The sequence below is a fragment of the Thermobia domestica genome, chromosome 3 (assembly GCF_964235325.1).
Source record: "Thermobia domestica chromosome 3, izTheDome1.hap1.1, whole genome shotgun sequence".
NCBI lineage: Eukaryota > Metazoa > Arthropoda > Insecta > Zygentoma > Lepismatidae > Thermobia > Thermobia domestica.
In genome coordinates this window covers 126,654,516-126,673,729 of record NC_137456.1, presented here as the reverse complement: position 1 = coordinate 126,673,729, position 19,214 = coordinate 126,654,516, and the positions used below count along the sequence as shown (strand labels likewise).

At 32.4% G+C, this 19,214-nt stretch overlaps 1 protein-coding gene across 3 annotated transcripts in view; it reads right to left on the bottom strand.

The window, feature by feature from the left end:
- Window positions 1-19,214, bottom strand: part of LOC145680714 (C2 domain-containing protein 3-like) — a 138,674-nt gene that overhangs the window by 53,592 nt on the left and 65,868 nt on the right. For all 3 annotated transcript variants that reach the window (XM_081751646.1, XM_081751645.1, XM_081751647.1), the window contains exons 7-8: window positions 9,825-10,399; window positions 7,624-7,812 (exon numbers count right to left, since the gene is read on the bottom strand). In XM_081751646.1, coding sequence (XP_081607772.1) covers window positions 7,624-7,812; window positions 9,825-10,399 — 764 coding nt within the window. The remainder of the gene's footprint in view (window positions 1-7,623; window positions 7,813-9,824; window positions 10,400-19,214) is intronic.

The window sequence follows — 19,214 nt, the reverse complement described above, 5'->3', positions numbered from 1 at the left end:
TAACAATGCTAAAGTGATTTCATTTAAATTTTGTGTATATGAGTCATAGAATACAAAGTAACTAGGAATACATTTACAATACAATGAGACATGGAATACAATAAAAAAATTAAGAAAGCAAAAATAAAATATGCATATTACGTCATGGTTACGTAAATAATTCGAATTAAGATCAACTGAATCCATTCGATTACATACTTCAGATATGGAGAAAGAAATAGTGAAAGGCCGAAAGTTGTATCCTATAGTGTGTGGTAGAGGCAGACAAACGAGTTGAGTTGATTTTGTGTTTAACGTCCCTTTCAGCAGCGAGGCTATATGAGACGGGACCTACTGATTAACGTGGAATCCGAACCACACGAGCTCCCTCCGGGAAGCAAACCCGGGTCCCATGCCGAAGACGCGTACGCTAGCCGCATACCCATGAAGGAGCTCGGCAGACAAACGAACAAATGTAGATCAAGTCATCCAGAAGCCTGAGTGACGTTCACCAAATATGAATACTAAAAGGGGTCTATTAATTTAAAACAAAGATACATTCATGTTGTATGAAATAAATAAATGTTTTAAAATGTCTTATATGAAATTAACATCTTCCAGCGTAAATAAACCTGCCACATTTTCTCCATGAAAATACGGGACACCTCAGATTCCCCTCTCAACTTTCCAACACAATGTAATGAACTGTAGTCTGGTTATGAACAAAAGTATAATAGGCCGCGGTGGCTCAGTGGTAGAGCGTTCACCTCTAGTGCATGGGGTTCCTAGTTCGATCCCAGCTCGCGCGAAGTGAGCTTCGTAGTGGACAAACACCTTGTGCGTGGGTTTCCTCGGGATTCTCACGTTTCCTCCCACTTTCTTCATTCCGTCATTTCATTCATTTCTCATTATCACCGTCACCTTGAGCATAGCAGGCATAACGTAAGACTAAAACTAGAAGATTTCATTTTTTTTTTTCAAGAATATAGTAGGCGAAAGTTCACTAAGCAGCAGCTGCTTTTCTATGTTCGTACCCTGCAATTAATTGTACAGACTGAAGATGCCTAAAAATTTAAGATGTGCTATAAAAATGCTTTACAGGGAAAAAAAATATGCAAATTATTTAAATCAGTCGTACAATCTACCTTCAATATTCTTCGCGTGTTTAGCAGTCAGTTTAATCTAATGAAAAGCTGATTTTTCTCCTTGTGTCGTGTGTAATTGTCAGGACCAGATTTACATTTTTCTAAGACCTGGACCAAAGCATAATTCTGTGTCCCTAGCCTCTGAAAAAGATTATAATTCTTGTTAACTTATCTAATGTGTTGCTGGAGAAAAGTTCAGTCAACTTCCCCGTATTTGTAAATGTAGAAACACTCAAAGCCATCTTTTTGTTGTTGTTGTTCCGGAGAGTATCCGAGTTTCCATCAAGGGCAATGGAAAAAGTCGCATTGCAAATTTCGCTTGCTATCAAGTCGAACAGGGTGGTATAATAACTTCCTCGAAACTGTTACATGCAACAGCGTACTGTTCATTCACTAATTACAGGATTCCCAGCCAATGTCAGATTTTTTTTTTTTTTTTTCACTTTTCGAATAAGATGATATTGATAGCAGAAATGGAACGGAGTTAAAATATGGGACAATTCCCTGTCCCGACTAAATTTACGGGGACGCGGGACACGGGCCCAAAAACGGGACTGTCCCGTTTTTTACGGGACGTATGGCAGGCTTAAGCGTAAAATAAATAGTATTATTGTTGAAGTATTAATTTCCGATCCTTCTGCGTTTAATTCGGCAATTTCCCGAGCACTTCTTTCACAGCGTGTACAACAAAACGTCTACTAGTACGGAAATTTGAACTCAGGACTTGAAATAGTAAGCGTTACATAGTCTTCGGAACCCTGAGCATTAAGCTTCTTAAATTTGACAAGAATTTTTACACTATTGCTGATGTTGATTCTACAGAATGCTTATTTGAAGAGTAGTAACAAATGACTGAACTACACTGTTATTGTTGGAAAACCAAATTATAGTTGAAGAAACTTGTGTTTTACATCAAAGGTAAGAAATAATACTAATAGGTTTACTAATGTATTTACATATGTACTATTAGTACCGGCACCTATGACCTTAAACGCGTCAAACGTATGAGTGATAATGCCCCTCGGTGTCGCCAAGTCGATGAGCACACTATTCACGGAAAATATTTTCTAAACTACAAAATTGCTTATTTTACTTCAAATAAGCTATAAGCATAATCCATACATTAATTTGTTCTATAAATATCTCAAGCTGTTTTTTTTTTTTTTTTTTTTTTTTTTTTTAAATTCATTTACTGCATTCAGAATTTTATAAAGGTCTTATGTTAAATGTTGTTGTATACCTTAATGTGAAAGCCTCTAATTCACCCAAAGAAAGTCTAAAATCTGATAAAAATCACAATGTGATCACCTTAGTTGTACCAATAATATACTAACAAGTAGGTCAAAAACCCAGGTGGGTTTTAAAGTTTTTTTTTTTTCAGCTGGGTCCAACCCGAAAAAAACCACCGTTTTTTTTTTCGGGCTGGGCCCACTTGGGCAAACCCTGGTTAAAATATACGTATTAATGCATTATTGAAGAAGTAATATTTCACATGTGGATTGAATGATTGTCTCTGCGTATATAAGAAAATATTCATCGTTACTAGCGCAAATAAGTAAGTCGCTAATACAGTATAATAATAATGATTCAATAATTAATTAATAAAGTATGTCATTATATATGTGTACTGTATATGCATGTCTGGTAATGAAAATGTATTTCTTGCTGAAGAGTAATTTGAGATCAGAGGTTATGAAAGTAAGATGTTACTGAAAAAAAAAATGTAATTGATATGTTTTTTTTCGATTTATGAATCACATCGTTCATTCGTTATCGAGGTCGAATAACAGACATTGTAAGTTGAATGCCTACTTACATAAGCTCCCAAGTATATCTGTTCACAATCCATGTCTTCTGCTCGTTTGTACATATGGTCTATGAATTGATTAAATATTAAAAACACTAAAATATTGAATGAATATGCTTTATTAATTAACGAACACATTTGAATTATACAAATACGAGATTGATACAAACCGTCGAGTAATTTACTATGTTGAATAACTGACAAATTTGTAGTCATCTGAAATATATATTTTGCGAATGGATATTGTAAACTGACGTTAACTATAATGAAACTTCATTCTTGCATACAACCTGAAGCTTTTAGGAATGGCGTTCTTTTATTCACTTAGATTGAATAACAGAAATAAAGAATTACAATAAAAGGTTTCTACTTTGATTTTAAATATAAATGATTAGTTCCGATGTAATAAATGTAATTAAAATTAGTGTTTAACATATACTACCTCGAGTTTCATTGAACGCGTAAAGTCCTGAAACGAAGAATCTAGATTTTCGTAACGCATTAGTTTCAAATTAGTGATTTTTTTTTCAAACAACTTATTTATGGATTGTGAACAGATATACTTCGGAGCTTATACAAAAATACTATTGATCATAGGATTGTACATGAAAGTATAAACTACAGCTATTAAGATTACCTAAGTTCAGTTTTCTAAATTATTTATTAATTATTATTAGTATTATTTTCGAAATCATAATACTGCAAATTATGGATGCGTTAAAATATCAAACAATACTTTCGATAAAGTGGACACATTCAAATATCTAGGATCAATATTAACAGACCAAAACAAGACTCACGAAGAAATTAAAAGCAGGGAATTCGTGTTATAATTCAGTTCAAAATCTCTTGTTGTTGTGAATTTTGTCGAGGAAATGAAATGAAATCTTTGAGTTTTACGTCCAACGATTATGCCGGTTACGCTAAAGGAGACGGTGATGATGAGAAATGAATGAAACAGTGGAATGAAGAGTGGGAGGAAACGGGAGAACCCCGAAAAAACCATGAGCACGGTGTTTGTCCACCACAAAGTCCACACGGCGCGAGCTGGGATCGAACCAGGGACCCCAAGCACCGGAGGTGAACGCTCTACCGCTGAGCCACCGCGCCTCAATTTTGTCGAGGAATTTGAAGCTTAAAATATATAAAACGATAATCATGCCTGTTGTGCTGTATGGTTGCGAAGTATGGTCCCTTACTCTGAGGGAAGAACGCAGACTGTTTGAGAATAAGATCCTAAGACGAATATTCAGACCCAAGAGAAACGGGAATGGTGAATGGCGGAAGTTTCATAACGAAGAACTACATAATTTATATCGTTCACCAATCATTGTTCGGGTCATCATATCTAAGAGGCTTAGGTGGGCAGGTCATGTAACCAGAATGGAAGTAGCAACTCTTTCAAAGTTTTAACTGGAAATCCAATCGGACAATTAGGAAGACCTAGGCGCAGATAGGGGAACAATATTAAGGATGGATCTCGCAGAAATAGGAATACAAAGTAGAAACTGGATCCAATTGGCTAAGGATAGAAGTCAATGGAGAGCTTTTGTGAACGCGGCATTGAACCTCCGAGTTCCATACGCAATAGAGTTAGTTAGTATTATTTTCGATAAACATAACACACTGGCCACCCACCTTCCTATATTCTTATCCCTAGTCGCCATTAAATGAAACAAGTGTAAATTTTCTTTGGACCACGAGATCATTTTAAGCGAAGTATTATATTTTTCTACGCTCTTTAAAGAGAAAAGGAATAAAAGATTATTTTGAACAAAAGTACATCTTAGGCTCTTTTTTATGTAAGTAAGGGGAAAAGTTATTGATTCAATGTTGGAGTTTAATAAGCCCTTTTCATGAGATGGGACCTACTATTTAAAGTTGAACCCGAATCACTATTCAAAATTATTATATTTAAAGCAAGTATCCCTTCTGGTGATCGAATCTGGGATCACACGCATTAGCTACTTGGCTACAGACAACCAAATAAGAGGAAGAAAGAAAGCGTTTTCATACCTCACTTTCACATTGAGATTGTAAGTAGTTAGGAATGTAGGAATCTGGAGTTGAACACACATACATTTTATTAATATGTGCGCCATGTTAAGTGCAGGAAATTAGGGGTATTATAGATTACTAATTGCTAGTTCTGCACTATGGAATATTGATACCTGTTTTTAATTATATATAAGATATTAAAACAATTTAGATAATTTTAATTAACAAACGATATTTAATAATGACTTTAGCCAAAAAGGTAGTAATGTTATATAATTTGTACAGTTGTTAACATTTTTGTATACGTGGGTTTAGATTTTAAGTTACTTTTTTTGTTAGTGGCGCCTTTTGGATACATGGATTTACGACTTTGTATTATTTACCATTTTAATATTTAGGAGAGTTTTTTATTAGGCAATTTTTTTTTAGATTACTTGAAATATTGGTTAGATATTATGTTGCTTAATTTGAAAGAGATACATTATTATATAAATGAGGTATTTATTTAGCGGCTAGAAGAATTTGAGTATAATAGATGAAATTTTTTATGAGATACATATATTTTTATTTAACAACTGAATTATATTTGATATATTTTATTATTTTATTTATATAGCGTTTTTAATATAAATTTTTACTGCAGCAATTGGATTTATTAATTTTAAAAAAGATTATTAAAGTTTGTGCGCACTTAAAATTTTAATTTCTATTTTATTTTTTTAGTGTCCCCAAGTTAAATTTTTTACTAATCCTTCACAAATTATTTAGTTTTACAGCTTTTTTTTACCTTTCTGACAATAGAACGATGAGTCTTTTTAATTTTTTTTTTTTTTAAGTTTAGTTAACTTTGATTACTATTTTTTCCACTCTTACTCGTATCAAATTTTGTTAAATTAATTTGTACCAAAAGTAATTTTTAAAAAACTAAAATATAATATAGTTAGTTTAATTCAAAATATTTATCGTGTTTTCACCAACATACTTACACGGTGATTATACTTTATATAGTTGCACAGTTATAACAACAGTACGTATGCATTTATTTCACATTTTCCGTTTAGTATTTATTGTTATTTAATTTATATTGTTAGTTATTGATTAAAGAAAATATATATGTGTATAATTTTTTACTCTTTAAAACTACATAACTTTTTACTATACAGGTATCCAAATATTAAGTTATTGCAATCAATTTTAACATAAAGAACAAACTATTAAAAATTCCTTTAGTATAGTAAACAGTACAACACTTGCCTTCTTACCACCAACTCTAAACAACCGCCACCTTTTAAAACCTAAAAACCACTTTGGTCTCTCTTTTTTTATCTTTTTTTAACATTTAAAAACTCCCTTTGTGTTCCTCTAGTAAAACTGTTTCTTATAAATTTATATTTCCGCCAGGCGTTTCTTACGCTTCGTCTGCCTTTTAAAGTTGGGCAAAACAAGGTCTGATAGTGCATTAAGCAACGTATTTTGAAGCTAAATTTATTGCAATTTAAATAATACTATTTTTTAAAAAAAACTAACAAAAAGGTATAACAAAAAGGTATCACAATAGGAAATAATATTTTATTTCGCAACGAAAATGTTAAGAGCATTAGTTTAAGTTTTAGTTTAGATTGATTTACTAGTTTTTTTTTTTTTTTTAACTTTATTAGTTAAAATTTAAGAGAGCAGCCAAAAAGCATTAACCAGCCTTAACCAGTGGGCGGGAAAAATTTAATGGTTAAATTATTTTTAAGAGTTAACATTGAAAAACAGTGAGAAAAAAAAGTAGGGGATAAACCCTTGCCTTTAAACATTGCGGTTAACTGCTTTTTTAATTTTTAGTTCCATAATATATACACAAAAGAAACTTTTAAAATAATTATTTTTTAAAATTTCTTTCCTTCCTTTTTGTAAGCTGTCCATAGATACCTAACAAAATTAGAAATAAAAATTAAATATATTACGTGTACCCATAATAGTGTGTTAAATAATAATAATACATATAAATAAAATACACATATTAATATTCAATTTATTATTTATATAAATAATTAAATATGCATATTAATAAGCAAATTAAGCTTGGGGAAGGTGTGCCTTTTACAGCCACTTATTGCTTTATCCTAACCAATAATTTCTAACATGTCTTTTAAATACTCATCTTACATAATACACCTTTTAGTCGATGAATCCGTTTCATATTAATTCATGTGCCCTTTCGTGGCCAAGTACCTAACGCATGTGTTTCCAGATTTGATCCCTGAAGGAATGAACAAAGTCTTCATAATGATTCAATTCCTATTTTGAACAGTAGGCTCAATCTTCAAATACCAATATATAATTGACACTTATAAAAATGAAATACGGAAAAATGAATTTCTTATAGACTAACTTCATTGCATGATTATCAAAAATCGTATCTAGGCACATACAGAAATTGATTACGCAAGCATTTGTTTAGGGAAATCAATTTAAGACACCTGTAAGAGATCCTTATGTAGCAAAATGGTTAATATCTTTCTGTTGTGAATCTGCGCGCTTGATACTGAAGACAATATCAAGCCCGAATCAATGAACGAAACTCCATAGGGCTAATCGAAATCCCTACGAAATGCAATTTCTAAATTAACCCACTCTGATATAAGTTTAGTTAGCTTACAGGGCAACCACAATATTCAAGACTAGATATGTAAATAAGACATATACCTCATGAAAAGCAAAGTTTGGTGTAGCAGTGTTCCAACATACATCAGTTTTCGTAACGTCTTCTCTCCAAAATGTTCTACACACCAAGTATAAGCTAAACAGCCTTGGCGATGGAGGACTATTGATTTCCTTCCAATCTTTAAAATCACAACCTTCCGAAATATAAATCAACGCATATAGAAGCTCTACCTACAACGAAAATTAAAGAGAACATACAAAATTGTTGAGGAAATACAATTACTTATGAGATTATCGAAAAATATGAACAGACTCTCCCAAAATAGAAAAAAGCATACACTATAATTAACTTCAGAAGAATCCCGCATGTTCTGTCACAGTACCTGCAGATTCTAGTTCAAATGACGCAGTTAAGCTTATTTGCTTCTATAGTATTAGCACATAATATCGGTTTATCCAAGAAAAGGAATACAATGAAAGGGAATGCTCTGCAACCGAGTTTGCATTTAAGTGTACATGATGTTTCGTCAATGCATGTGGTAACTTTTTATTTATTTATATATTTATTCCCTCTATATAACTGATCTTAATGCTTCGTGCAAGTTACCAGGAGAGCATAAGTTTCAATGACGTATCGCCAAGTCTCATTAAGAATGCAATTATTTTACGCTCCCGATTTTTTTTTTTTTTTTTTCGCTTGATTGACATCAATTACTTTTTGGTACGTCATAAATTTACTGTTCTGTACTCAGTCATCAAATCAATATAAAAGCAATTTTTAAAGCATTCATTTTAGCAATAAAAATGCCGAAACTATGGAATTAATAAGCTAATTAACAGTTGTGGAATAATTTTATAATTTTAAACATTAAAGCTAATTTTCCCTCACATAATTACAACCTAATAATATTGACGAAAAAAACATACATTTTGCCCAATTAAATAATATTTGCAAACTTTAGTGACAAAATATCGGTAAACTTCAATGGAAAATTTATTTTAGGAATAAAATTACCTATTTTACCAATACATATGTATCAGGGAGAAAATTTTGCCCTTTAATGACCAATATATTAATTTCTATATTTAGTAATGTGACAAAGATAGAAGCTTTTATCATTTGTGCACGCTGGACATTTAGAATCTTTAAAGATCATTATCTGACGACGGAAATAAATTGTAACGTGTTGAATTCGATGTTCTGCTGAATGTATTAATTTTTAATCTATCTCGTTAAAACTAGTAATAATAATAATAATAATAATAATAATAATAATAATAATAATAGTAACATACCACTATTACCACCTATATATATATGTCTATAAAAGTTTGAATCTGATCCTGCTTTAAGCAGTAGGTGCCGTGCTGTTCCATTTAGCATCAGTGGTGGTGTTAAAGAACAACCAATTTAACCAATCTATCTAATAAGTGAAATGGTTTCTCGTATAACTTTCCATTTTTTTTTTTTTTTTTTGGTGTTCATAATTGAGTAATTTAAATATTTTAATTTATTTTAACAACTCAGATGTTATAACAATTATATTTGGAAATATAAGCATAGAAGTATATATCGGGACAGCTTTAAAGGGCTCTTTCCCCAACCACTGCTTCTTTTCACCCCCACAACCCTCGGTTAGTCCTCGCGAATGTTTAAGCTGTCACTGCTCTCAGTGTTGCCGTACCTGCGATCCACTTGTGTAGTTAAAGTCCGGCAAAATAAGGAGAAAGCTTTCCTTCCTATTCTCAGTTAACAACAGAAATTTAAAAAAGAAATCAACTAGGAAAAAGGAATTGAGGCAACATTGGTTTTTAGCCAAAAGGGATCATAAATCTCTACCACGTGTCGCGGAGACTTGTTAGCGGAAGGTTTAGAGGGGTGGACAGGGTTTTCAGAATTCCTGGAAAAAGAGCCCTCTCTTTCTGTCCCAATGTATAACATAAAATAGCTCAATTATTACACGTTTATCTCTAAGCAGTGGCTCTTGCGGAAGTCATATAGGTAAAAATAATAATAATAATAATAATAATAATAATAATAATAATAATAATAATAATAATAATAATAATAACGTTACATAACGCTACGAGCTAAGGGAATTCCATCTTTTAAGTTTCATTTCCTTAGCTTGTAGTGGTAAAATGTTGATTTTTATCGATATGATTTTCCTCAAGAGCTGCCAGTCTCCGCAAAAATTATACAAAATATCAATCCATAAAATTAATCTTAAAAATCAATTAACCTTTGGTGATGATGGAGTTCTAGATGTTGATGGTAAAGATTCTTCTGAGTCTAAAATTCTTGGTAAAGAATACTGTGACTGATCCACATAGTTTTCATTTCCATGTCTCGTGTATGACATGGGTTGTTTTCCCGAATTTACACTTCCTTCTTTTAAAGAACCTTTGGGAATACGCTCAACAAGTGGTACTACTTTCTGTTTAGTTCTTGGAGATGCCGAAACCACTTCCTTTGTTTTCTGTGTTGGTACACTAATTTTCAATTCTTTATCTTTCAAAAGCTTCAGAAAGTCTGGGTCACATTCATCACGATTGCACTCAAATTTAACTTTTATTTTAAGTTTGCCAACACAGTTATCTTCCTTCGGTGAAAGAATTGCAACTTCATCCACACAGGTAAAATTCTTCTGAGCAAATACTTTCTCCATTTCGAAATGGGCTTCACCAAGAAGAGATGGAATTCGCTGATTTAGATACCGGGAATAGATTTTAAAAGTCAGTGTTGCAGATGCAAGCTGCTGTAGAATTTTTGGTTTTAAAACTATTGTGTGGATGTGTTGTTGGTTAAAGAACACAGCTGAAAGAAAGAAACAGAAATTATGAAAAAGAAGTTTAGTTATAATACATCATAGTTTGTCATTAAAATCTGTACGTACTTTTAAACGAACTTCAAAGTTATAATAATAATAAACTAATAAAGATAATAACAACAGTTTAGAATAAATAAAATACGAGGACTCCTGGAAAGGTTTTTAGAATCAATATGAAAAGACATAATGTGTCATTCTGGAAACAGCTTTATTGTTTTTCAAAGTATTCAGCCTTAAAATCGATAAATTTTTGCATACGCTCAAACCCATTTTGAAAGCATATTTTCCACTCCACTTCGGCTGCTGTTCGGCATGCAGCGACTCAAATCGCTCACCGCGCATACGTCATTAGCTGATAAATCAGATAGGTATGGACAATGAGTCAACTCAAATCAAATTCAAATGTATTAGTTGGTAGATTTAGCATTATTTGGAGGGAACAGGGAGGGGTGAGGGTAATCTTTAGCATCGCTGCTAAAAAGGGAAATTACACTACAACTACCAAATAGAAAACAAATATTACATTCATTCCTGTGTAGTTACTTTAAAGAGCGCACTATAGGCATGTAACGTTTTGACATTCTGACATGTTTTAAAGATCAGAATTTCAGAATGCAACGATGAGATTGTGGTAACTTCGGCTCCAATATATATTATATTTATTGAGTGAAGTAAGCGGAATTTTTGATCATATTATGTGCTTATGAAAGTATTACGTACTGAAAATTATCTGGAGTATAATGAAGAAGTGAAGTTGTGTATTGTGAATGTTATTAATACGTATTTCTTTATCTTGTTAATCAGAGTTCGCGGAGTTTGTACAAATATAAACAAACAAAAAACAAGTGATTTTAGTAAGTGTTGGTAAAACATTGTGTAGGAGCTAAAGTGAAGTTACTGTTTCGCATAATCGAATCGAAATAAGTGCTTGTGGTGAACGTATGAAAAGTGTGGCAAGACAAGATGTAACTGCAAAAATTAAGTGTGGAGATTGCCAGAATTTATGGCATATAAAGTGTGTTCAATTAAAAGAGGACCTTCAGTTTATGAAAGAAGAAAATCAAATATGGAGGTGCCAAAACTGCGCACCTAAGAGACGTAATAGCATACATGAAAAAGGTAAGCAAATTAACGAAACACCTACTTTATCAGACATTTATGAATTATTGGAGTCACTGAAAACCGATATGTTAGAATTAAAGCGGAAACAAATTGAAACTAAGCGTGATTTAGGAAAGTCCCTGGATCTCGCCCATGAAAAACTGGATTAAAATGCAAAGTTAATACAAAGTCAGGCAGAAACAATAAATAAGTGTGTCATAGAAATTGAAAAATTATCTGAAGAAAATATGTCACTTAAGAAACAAATTAGTGAGTTGTTAGAAATGGATGAAATTGACCAATATAGGAGAAGAAACCCTGCAGAAATATATGGTGTTTCGGAAACAAAAAATGAAGACATATACGAAATAGTAAAAAAATATAGGAAAAGCGCTAGATGTAGAAATTAATAGAGATAATACAGATGTCTGTCATAGATTAGTAAAACGCCCTCATGATATGTCAGCTGGTATTATAGTTAGGTTTGTAAATCGTAGCATTGAAGATAAGTTTTTAGAAAGAAGAAAAGTTAAGAGATATTTAAATGCAGTTGATACTGGATTTGTAAATAATCAATTAGTTTATATAAATCATAGTCTCACATCTTATTACAAGCGAATATTTGGACAACCAAGGAGAATACAAAAAGAAAAGAACTACGCATATTAATGGGTGGATTTTTCATGAAGAATAAAAATTAAGAAAAAGACAAGACGATAAAGATATTATTATTCTAAAATCAATGGAAGACGTCTCGAAGCTAATGTAAATGATGAGTGAGACAAGATCCTTAGCTACTTATTATCAAAATGTAAGCGGGTTGAACACAAAAAATTAGATGAATTTAGAAAATCTTATGACATGTTTTTTAGAAGATGACATTATTATCTTGAATGAAACACGGTTAAAAGAAGGTGTACATAATGCTGAATTATTTGCTGATTACTATAAAGCATATCGCTGTAATAGATATGATACGCAGCGGGGAGGGAGTGTTATTATAGCCGTTAGCCAACAATTAGTTTCAAAAGAAATAAAAGTAGCACATACTAGAGATATTGATTTATTAATTGTGAAAATATATTTAAATGGAAAAGTGTATTGGTTTATAACTGTTTTATTTTGTTCCGTTGTCAAAGACTGAACGCTATAATGAGTTTTATAGGATTTGTGAAGAAATTAATTTTCACCACGATAACATTTTTATTATTGGAGATTTTAATTTATCTCAAATTACTGGAACGGATTATAAATTAGCGAATGGGGGTATATGTTATAAAACATTACAAAATTTTCTAAATTTAAATAATTTAATGTCAATAAATAACGTTCGTAATGAAAATGGAAAAACTTTGGACTTAGTCCTCACAAATATCAATTCAAATACTGAAGATAATTGTCTTGCAGAACCCGATGTACAACATCCGACGTTAGCATTAACAGTAACGTCTAAAATAGCAGAAAAATATGTCATGGATGAAACAGTAATATATTACGATTTTTTGAGAGAGCGAATTTTACAATGCTGTATAAAGAACTTAGTACGGCTGATTGGAGTGAATTAGACAAAATTGATGTTGTTAATGATTCTATTAACTATTTTTATTCACGTGTAACTTTCCATCTTTGAAAGTTATATTCCTAAACGTAAATTCTTTAAACAAAAGGTACTCATGTTGGTTTTCAAAAGAAATAATTAACATAAAACTAAAGAATTATTTTCGAAAACATAAAAAGAACTCTATGAAAAATTTAAAGAATTTAAAAAAAAGGTAAAATATAGATTGATATAGCTTACAAAAAATATATAAAGGAAACTGAATTGTGTATAAGAAACAATACGAAGTCATTTTCGAATTATATACAGAGTAAGAAAATCAGCAAAATGAACTCTAAGGTATGACATTTGATGGATTAGAATATAGTACGAACAAGACAATATCGGATAGTTTTGCAACTTACTTTAAGTCGGTGTATGCTAATAATGTACCAACATATAACTATAGAGATATTGTGGATATGCAGTTGTGTACTACTTTAACATTGGAAACAATAAATGAAAACTAATATTGTCAAGCTATAAAGAAATTGAAACCAAAGAAATCTTGTGGTGTCGATGGCATACCTCCGTATGTAGTCAAAGCATGTTGGAAAATTTTAGGTATCCTTTGTATACTTTATATAATTTATAAAGAAACAGGTATTTCCTGATATGTGGAAAATATCTAGAGTTACACCTATATTTAAAGGTGGAGATGATACGAAGGTGGAAAATTATAGACCTGTTTCTATTATTTGTGCTCCTGCAAAAGTATTACAATTCATACTGTATTCTCATATTTTCACTCATGTAAAGATATATATATATATATATATATATATATATATATATATATATATATAAGAGCAGATACTATCTACTTTGACTTTAGTAAGGCTTTTGATAAAATTAATCATGATATATTACTGAAAAAACTATCACTATTTGGGCTGAATATAAAATTTTTCAGATTAATCGCATCTTACCTTAGCATTTCTAATTTATATAAATGATTTACCAATGAAAATAAACTATTCGAAATGTATATTATATGCTGATGATTTTAAGTTGTACAAAGGAGTGACAACTGACATTAATAAACAAAGGTTACAGAGGGATGTAGACTCTGTATTTCAATGGAGTGTAGAAAACTCATTAAAATTAAATCAAAACAAATATTATATATCGTATACTAATTGTAAATGTACTAGCAATGATAAATATTATATTAATGATTTCGAAATAAACAGAAAATATGAAAGTAAAGATTTGGGCGTTGTGTTTACACACAATATGTCGTTTAGGAAGCACATAGACAATATAGTAGCAGAAGCATATAAGGCATTGGGTTTTGTAATTAGAAACACATATTCTATAAAATTACTGTTTAATAATTTAGTAAGAAATAAATTGGAATATGCATCAATAATTTGGTCACCAAATTCCAAATCCCATCAAAAGCAATTAGAAAATATTCAAAAGATGTTCTTACGATATCTCTATTACAAGAGATATCATGAATCGGCTTTAAATAAAAGAATTCCATATGTAGAATTATTAAGAGTTTAAATGTGTATCACTGACTAATAGACGTGAAATTTTGGATCAGATATGTTTATATAGGTCAATAAATGGGATAATGGATAACACTGATTTCCTTCAAAAAATTAGTTTTAATGTCAGACATTGTAATTTGAGATCAAAAGATTTATTATCAAATAATATACCCAGAACTGTTTCTTTACAAAACTCATTGTTATATAGAGTGTGCAAGACGTATAATAAATTAGCTAGCAAGCATGGAGAATTAGATTTCAGTATTAAGTTAGCAAAGTTTGTAAAAATATTAAAGAATACATATACAAAATGAAAACCGGTCATGTTGTTATAATTGCGGTTGTAAAATGAATACGTTGAAAATGCTGTAATGTAATGATTGACTGGCCACACTTTTCTGTGATTTTTTCTTTTCTTTATGATTATGTTTGTTTCCTTTATAATTTTTATTATTATTTTTTTTTGTTTTTGTTTTTTGTTTTCTGTATAACATGAAATAATGTACAGGGAGTCCATAAAGTCCTGCAGGAAAGTAAAACTATAACTTTGAAACTATGTAATGTATTAAATACTTTTTGGTGTACTTACAGAAAGTTTCAAAGTTTTCTTTCAGCTAGTTAAGGTTCATCGCCAAACCTCCAATTGTGCACCATTCAGTTCAAACACTCTTGCAGTCTTTTTGGGAAACCAAGAATTGCGTGTTGGCGGTGCTCGTCTGGAATGTTCAAAATCACATGTTATTTTGTTCTTGAGATTGTGCAGATTAGCTGGCTTCTGCGAATACACCTTGGTCTTCACGCGTCCCCACAGCCAGTAATCACAAGGCGACATATCTGGTGATCTTGCAGGCCAAGGTGTGGGTCCTCTTCGGCCAATCCATCTCTCCTTAAATTCTTCATTAAGAAACTGTCGAACTTGAAGGGCATAGTGCGGCGGTGCCCAATCCTGTTGCATGTGGACCTCATTCAAGATGCCTAACCTAGTAAGTTCTGGCAAAAGGAATGTCTGTAGCATGTTCAGATAATTGTTACCATTTACGTCTCTTCCTCGAAGAAAAAAGGGTCGATAATGTGGTCCATTGAAACAGCACACCACACATTGACTCTGGGACTACCCCGCTTGTGCTCCTCGAATTCACGTGGATTTTCCAGCCCCTAAATTCGGCAGTTGTGCCTGTTCACTTTTCCCGACACATGAAATGTGGCTTCATCTGAAAATAGAAATCGAGACAGAAGGTCACCATCTTCTTGTAAACGGGTAAGCATTGACTCACAGAATTCCATTCTCATGTCACAGTCTTCCTCTATCAGCTCGTGCACAAATTTTAACGTATAGGGCCGGACCTTCAAATTCTAGTGTACGATCTTGTGTAACGTTGACTTCGGTATTCCCAGTTCCAATGACCTACGTTGAAGCGACTTCATTGGACTCTTTGCTACGCTGTCCTGCAACGTGTGAATCACATCATCACTCGTTCCTGGCCTTCCACTGCGTGGTAAATCTAACACACTTCCCGTTTCTTTGAATTTCTCGTACCGCCTCTTGATACTTGTTTCTGCTGGGGGTGTTTTGCTATACGTTGTTTGGAACTTTCTCCGCACTGAAACGCAAGATTTTAATTCCGCAAACCACAAAACACATTGTGCCTTTTCTTTAATAGACGCCATCTTAAGTCACGTGATTACCAGCGCAAATGTAATCGAGCATTGTGGCCAGACCAAAACTTTAAACTTCCCTTATTCCAACCCCAAAAATTTATACACTTAAACGTAACGGTTTCCAAGTTATAGAGTTTTAGTTTCCTGCAGGACTTTATGGACTCCCTGTATTTTAATTTATGTAAGACTTCTATAATTGGGGATTTATCCCTGTTGAAGTTCGAAGATAAATAAAATATATATCAGACAATTCAGAAAATTTCGAAAATCATAAACTGAAAGTGAAGGATACATCCAATTAGACATTAAAATCATCATATTCGTATTTTGGTAAGTAAGCGTTGTACCATAACAATATCTTAAAAAGAAAACATGGAAGATCTCAAACCTACTTTCAGAAAATTCTTTTGCACTAATCATTTATGAAGCCTATAGCTCCGATCATATTTTTAAATACTAAGAATCATTCAATTGAAGCAATATATAAGAAATACTTATGTGACTTTTTTAAATTCTAATTAAATTATGTCACACTTTTCATTTCATTCTTTATTCGACGAGGATTCCTGAACGTGTTTAAAAAGGAATTATTTGCACATAACAGGCGATACTTAAGATCGCTCCTATTACACTGGACAACAAATTTTAACTTTTTTCATGCTTCGAAAATGAAAAGTATATTTTCTTATGCAAATGAGGATGCTGAATAGGAAAATGATAATAAAAATACTGAATTGGTTCGAGTTTAAGAGTAATCGAAAGAAATATGTGTTACGTAGTGTTAACACTCAGATTCTTGCATTTTATATGTTACCTTTCACTTAAGTAACTACTGCTTCAGTATTGTTCATCCGAGTATCGTGGTTCATATATCATTCGCTTCAGAATAAACTAAGCTTGCAAATGGTACTCATCCGAGTATCGTGGTTCATATATCATTCGCTTCAGAATAAACTAAGCTTGCAAATGGTACTGTCTGCATGTGTACATGATGTGCAAAAGAAGAGAAATTTCAGGTGAAATTGGTAATTTTCCCTCCAAAAAATCATTCTTTCAACTGTAGCGTCCCCGGCTAAAGGTACCCAAAAGTAATATACCTTGAAAAGTACAGTGGTTCACATTAAGGGGTGTACTAAGTTTCACTGTAATATCTACAATAGTTAGAGGGAAAAATATTTCTCATTCCTGTTTGATATTACCAAATTTCATATAGGGAAAAGTGAGATAAAATAAAAAGAATCCAAACAATACTATTCATCTGAGTATCATGACTTATACGTCATTCTCTTCAGAATAAAACAGGCTTTCAAATGGTACCATGATAATGTGTGTGTGTGATGTACGAGAAAAGGGAAATGTGGAGTAAAATTGGGAATTTTCTGTCCAAAAATTCCTTTTTCAACTGTAACGCCCCCCAGGTGCGGGCCCAGCTACAAGTACCCAAATATACCTTAAACACCACTAGGATTTATATGTAATGCATGTTCTACGTTTCATTGTAATATATACAATAGTTAGGAGGATTTTTTTTTTTCTCAGTTCTTCTTGACAACCAAATTTCATATAGAGAAAAGAGAGAGACAAAATAAAAAATAAAGTGACTTTCGTATGTAAAGAGCGAAAAATGAATTTTGTTATAACGTTAGACCCTCTAGACATGAGAAAAAAATCACTTAAAGCAAGCATATAGGTTTTAGTGTGATTATGTGTGCGCGCGGCACAGCGTTTCTCCCAAAGAATGTAAAAGGGTTAGCAAGAAATTAAAACTATATGGAACGGAAGTGATAAAACATAACTTACATGGATATTACAAACGGCATTTCTTTGCCTGTCGCTTGTATTGTGATTCTAGAATATCTCTAGTGATTATCCACCAATAATAAGCAAGCACAGACTCGCTCCAGTGGCCCTGATATCGTTACTCCATCATAGATATAACTTGATGGAAATGTTCCCCATGTTCATCGCTGACTGCTCCGCAATTTTCTGGGAAGAGAACATGTGTGTTTTTAGTGACATACTACACTCCATTGCTTGGCATGCTTGGTAGGAAGATATTAAGTGTTCCACTAACGCCTTATAGCTCTGGGACCGTTCGTTTCCCCAAAAATTCGTCACCACGTTTCGAAAAAAATTCCATGCAATTTTCTTATCATCTTCTAACACTGCATCAAATTCAGGATTATTGAGGAGTTGTCGCATTTAAGGGCTAATAAATATTCCCTCCTTGATTTTAGTTTCAGTAATTTGTGGAAATTTAGGCAGAACATATTTGAAGGCATTACATATTGGGTTCATACTTTTAACGAAGTTCTTGATTGAACCCAATTTAATATGTAAATGAGAAAGTAAAACTCTGCTGGAATGTATTAAAGGAACATGTTGAATGTTCTTTTCTCCTGGCTCTAAAGATTTACAGTGTGGCTAGTCTCTTTTTACATAGTGGGAAGCTTTATTACGGCTATCGCATTCGCATAAAACAGCAATATTTTGTGTAGCCGAGCTGCAGGCCAAGAAGTATGGCTAGAACTTTTAATTTGCCATAAACATTCCAATTATATTCGTTATAATTTATGGCTTTCAGCAGTTTTTCCATGTTAGCGTATGTCTCCTTCCAGTGGACTGCATAACTGATTGGAATTGATGGCAACACATTTCCACTGTTCACTAACACACTTTTAGACTTAGTTTTGATGCGCCTATCAACAACCGCCACTCATCGAGATTATGTTCATGTTAAGTTACTAACAAGACCAGTTACAACACACTATGTCACTATTGAAAAATATTCTTCCAGGGGCCTCTGACATGTCCGATACACGATACTTTAACATCTTCAGAAAGAGTTTCTCACTGCTTGAGTATGGATGCCAGTAGTTTTGCGCTACTTTTTGAAAACTCCAGATCCCTTATAAGATATTTAATTCATGCTCAGTGATCATATGG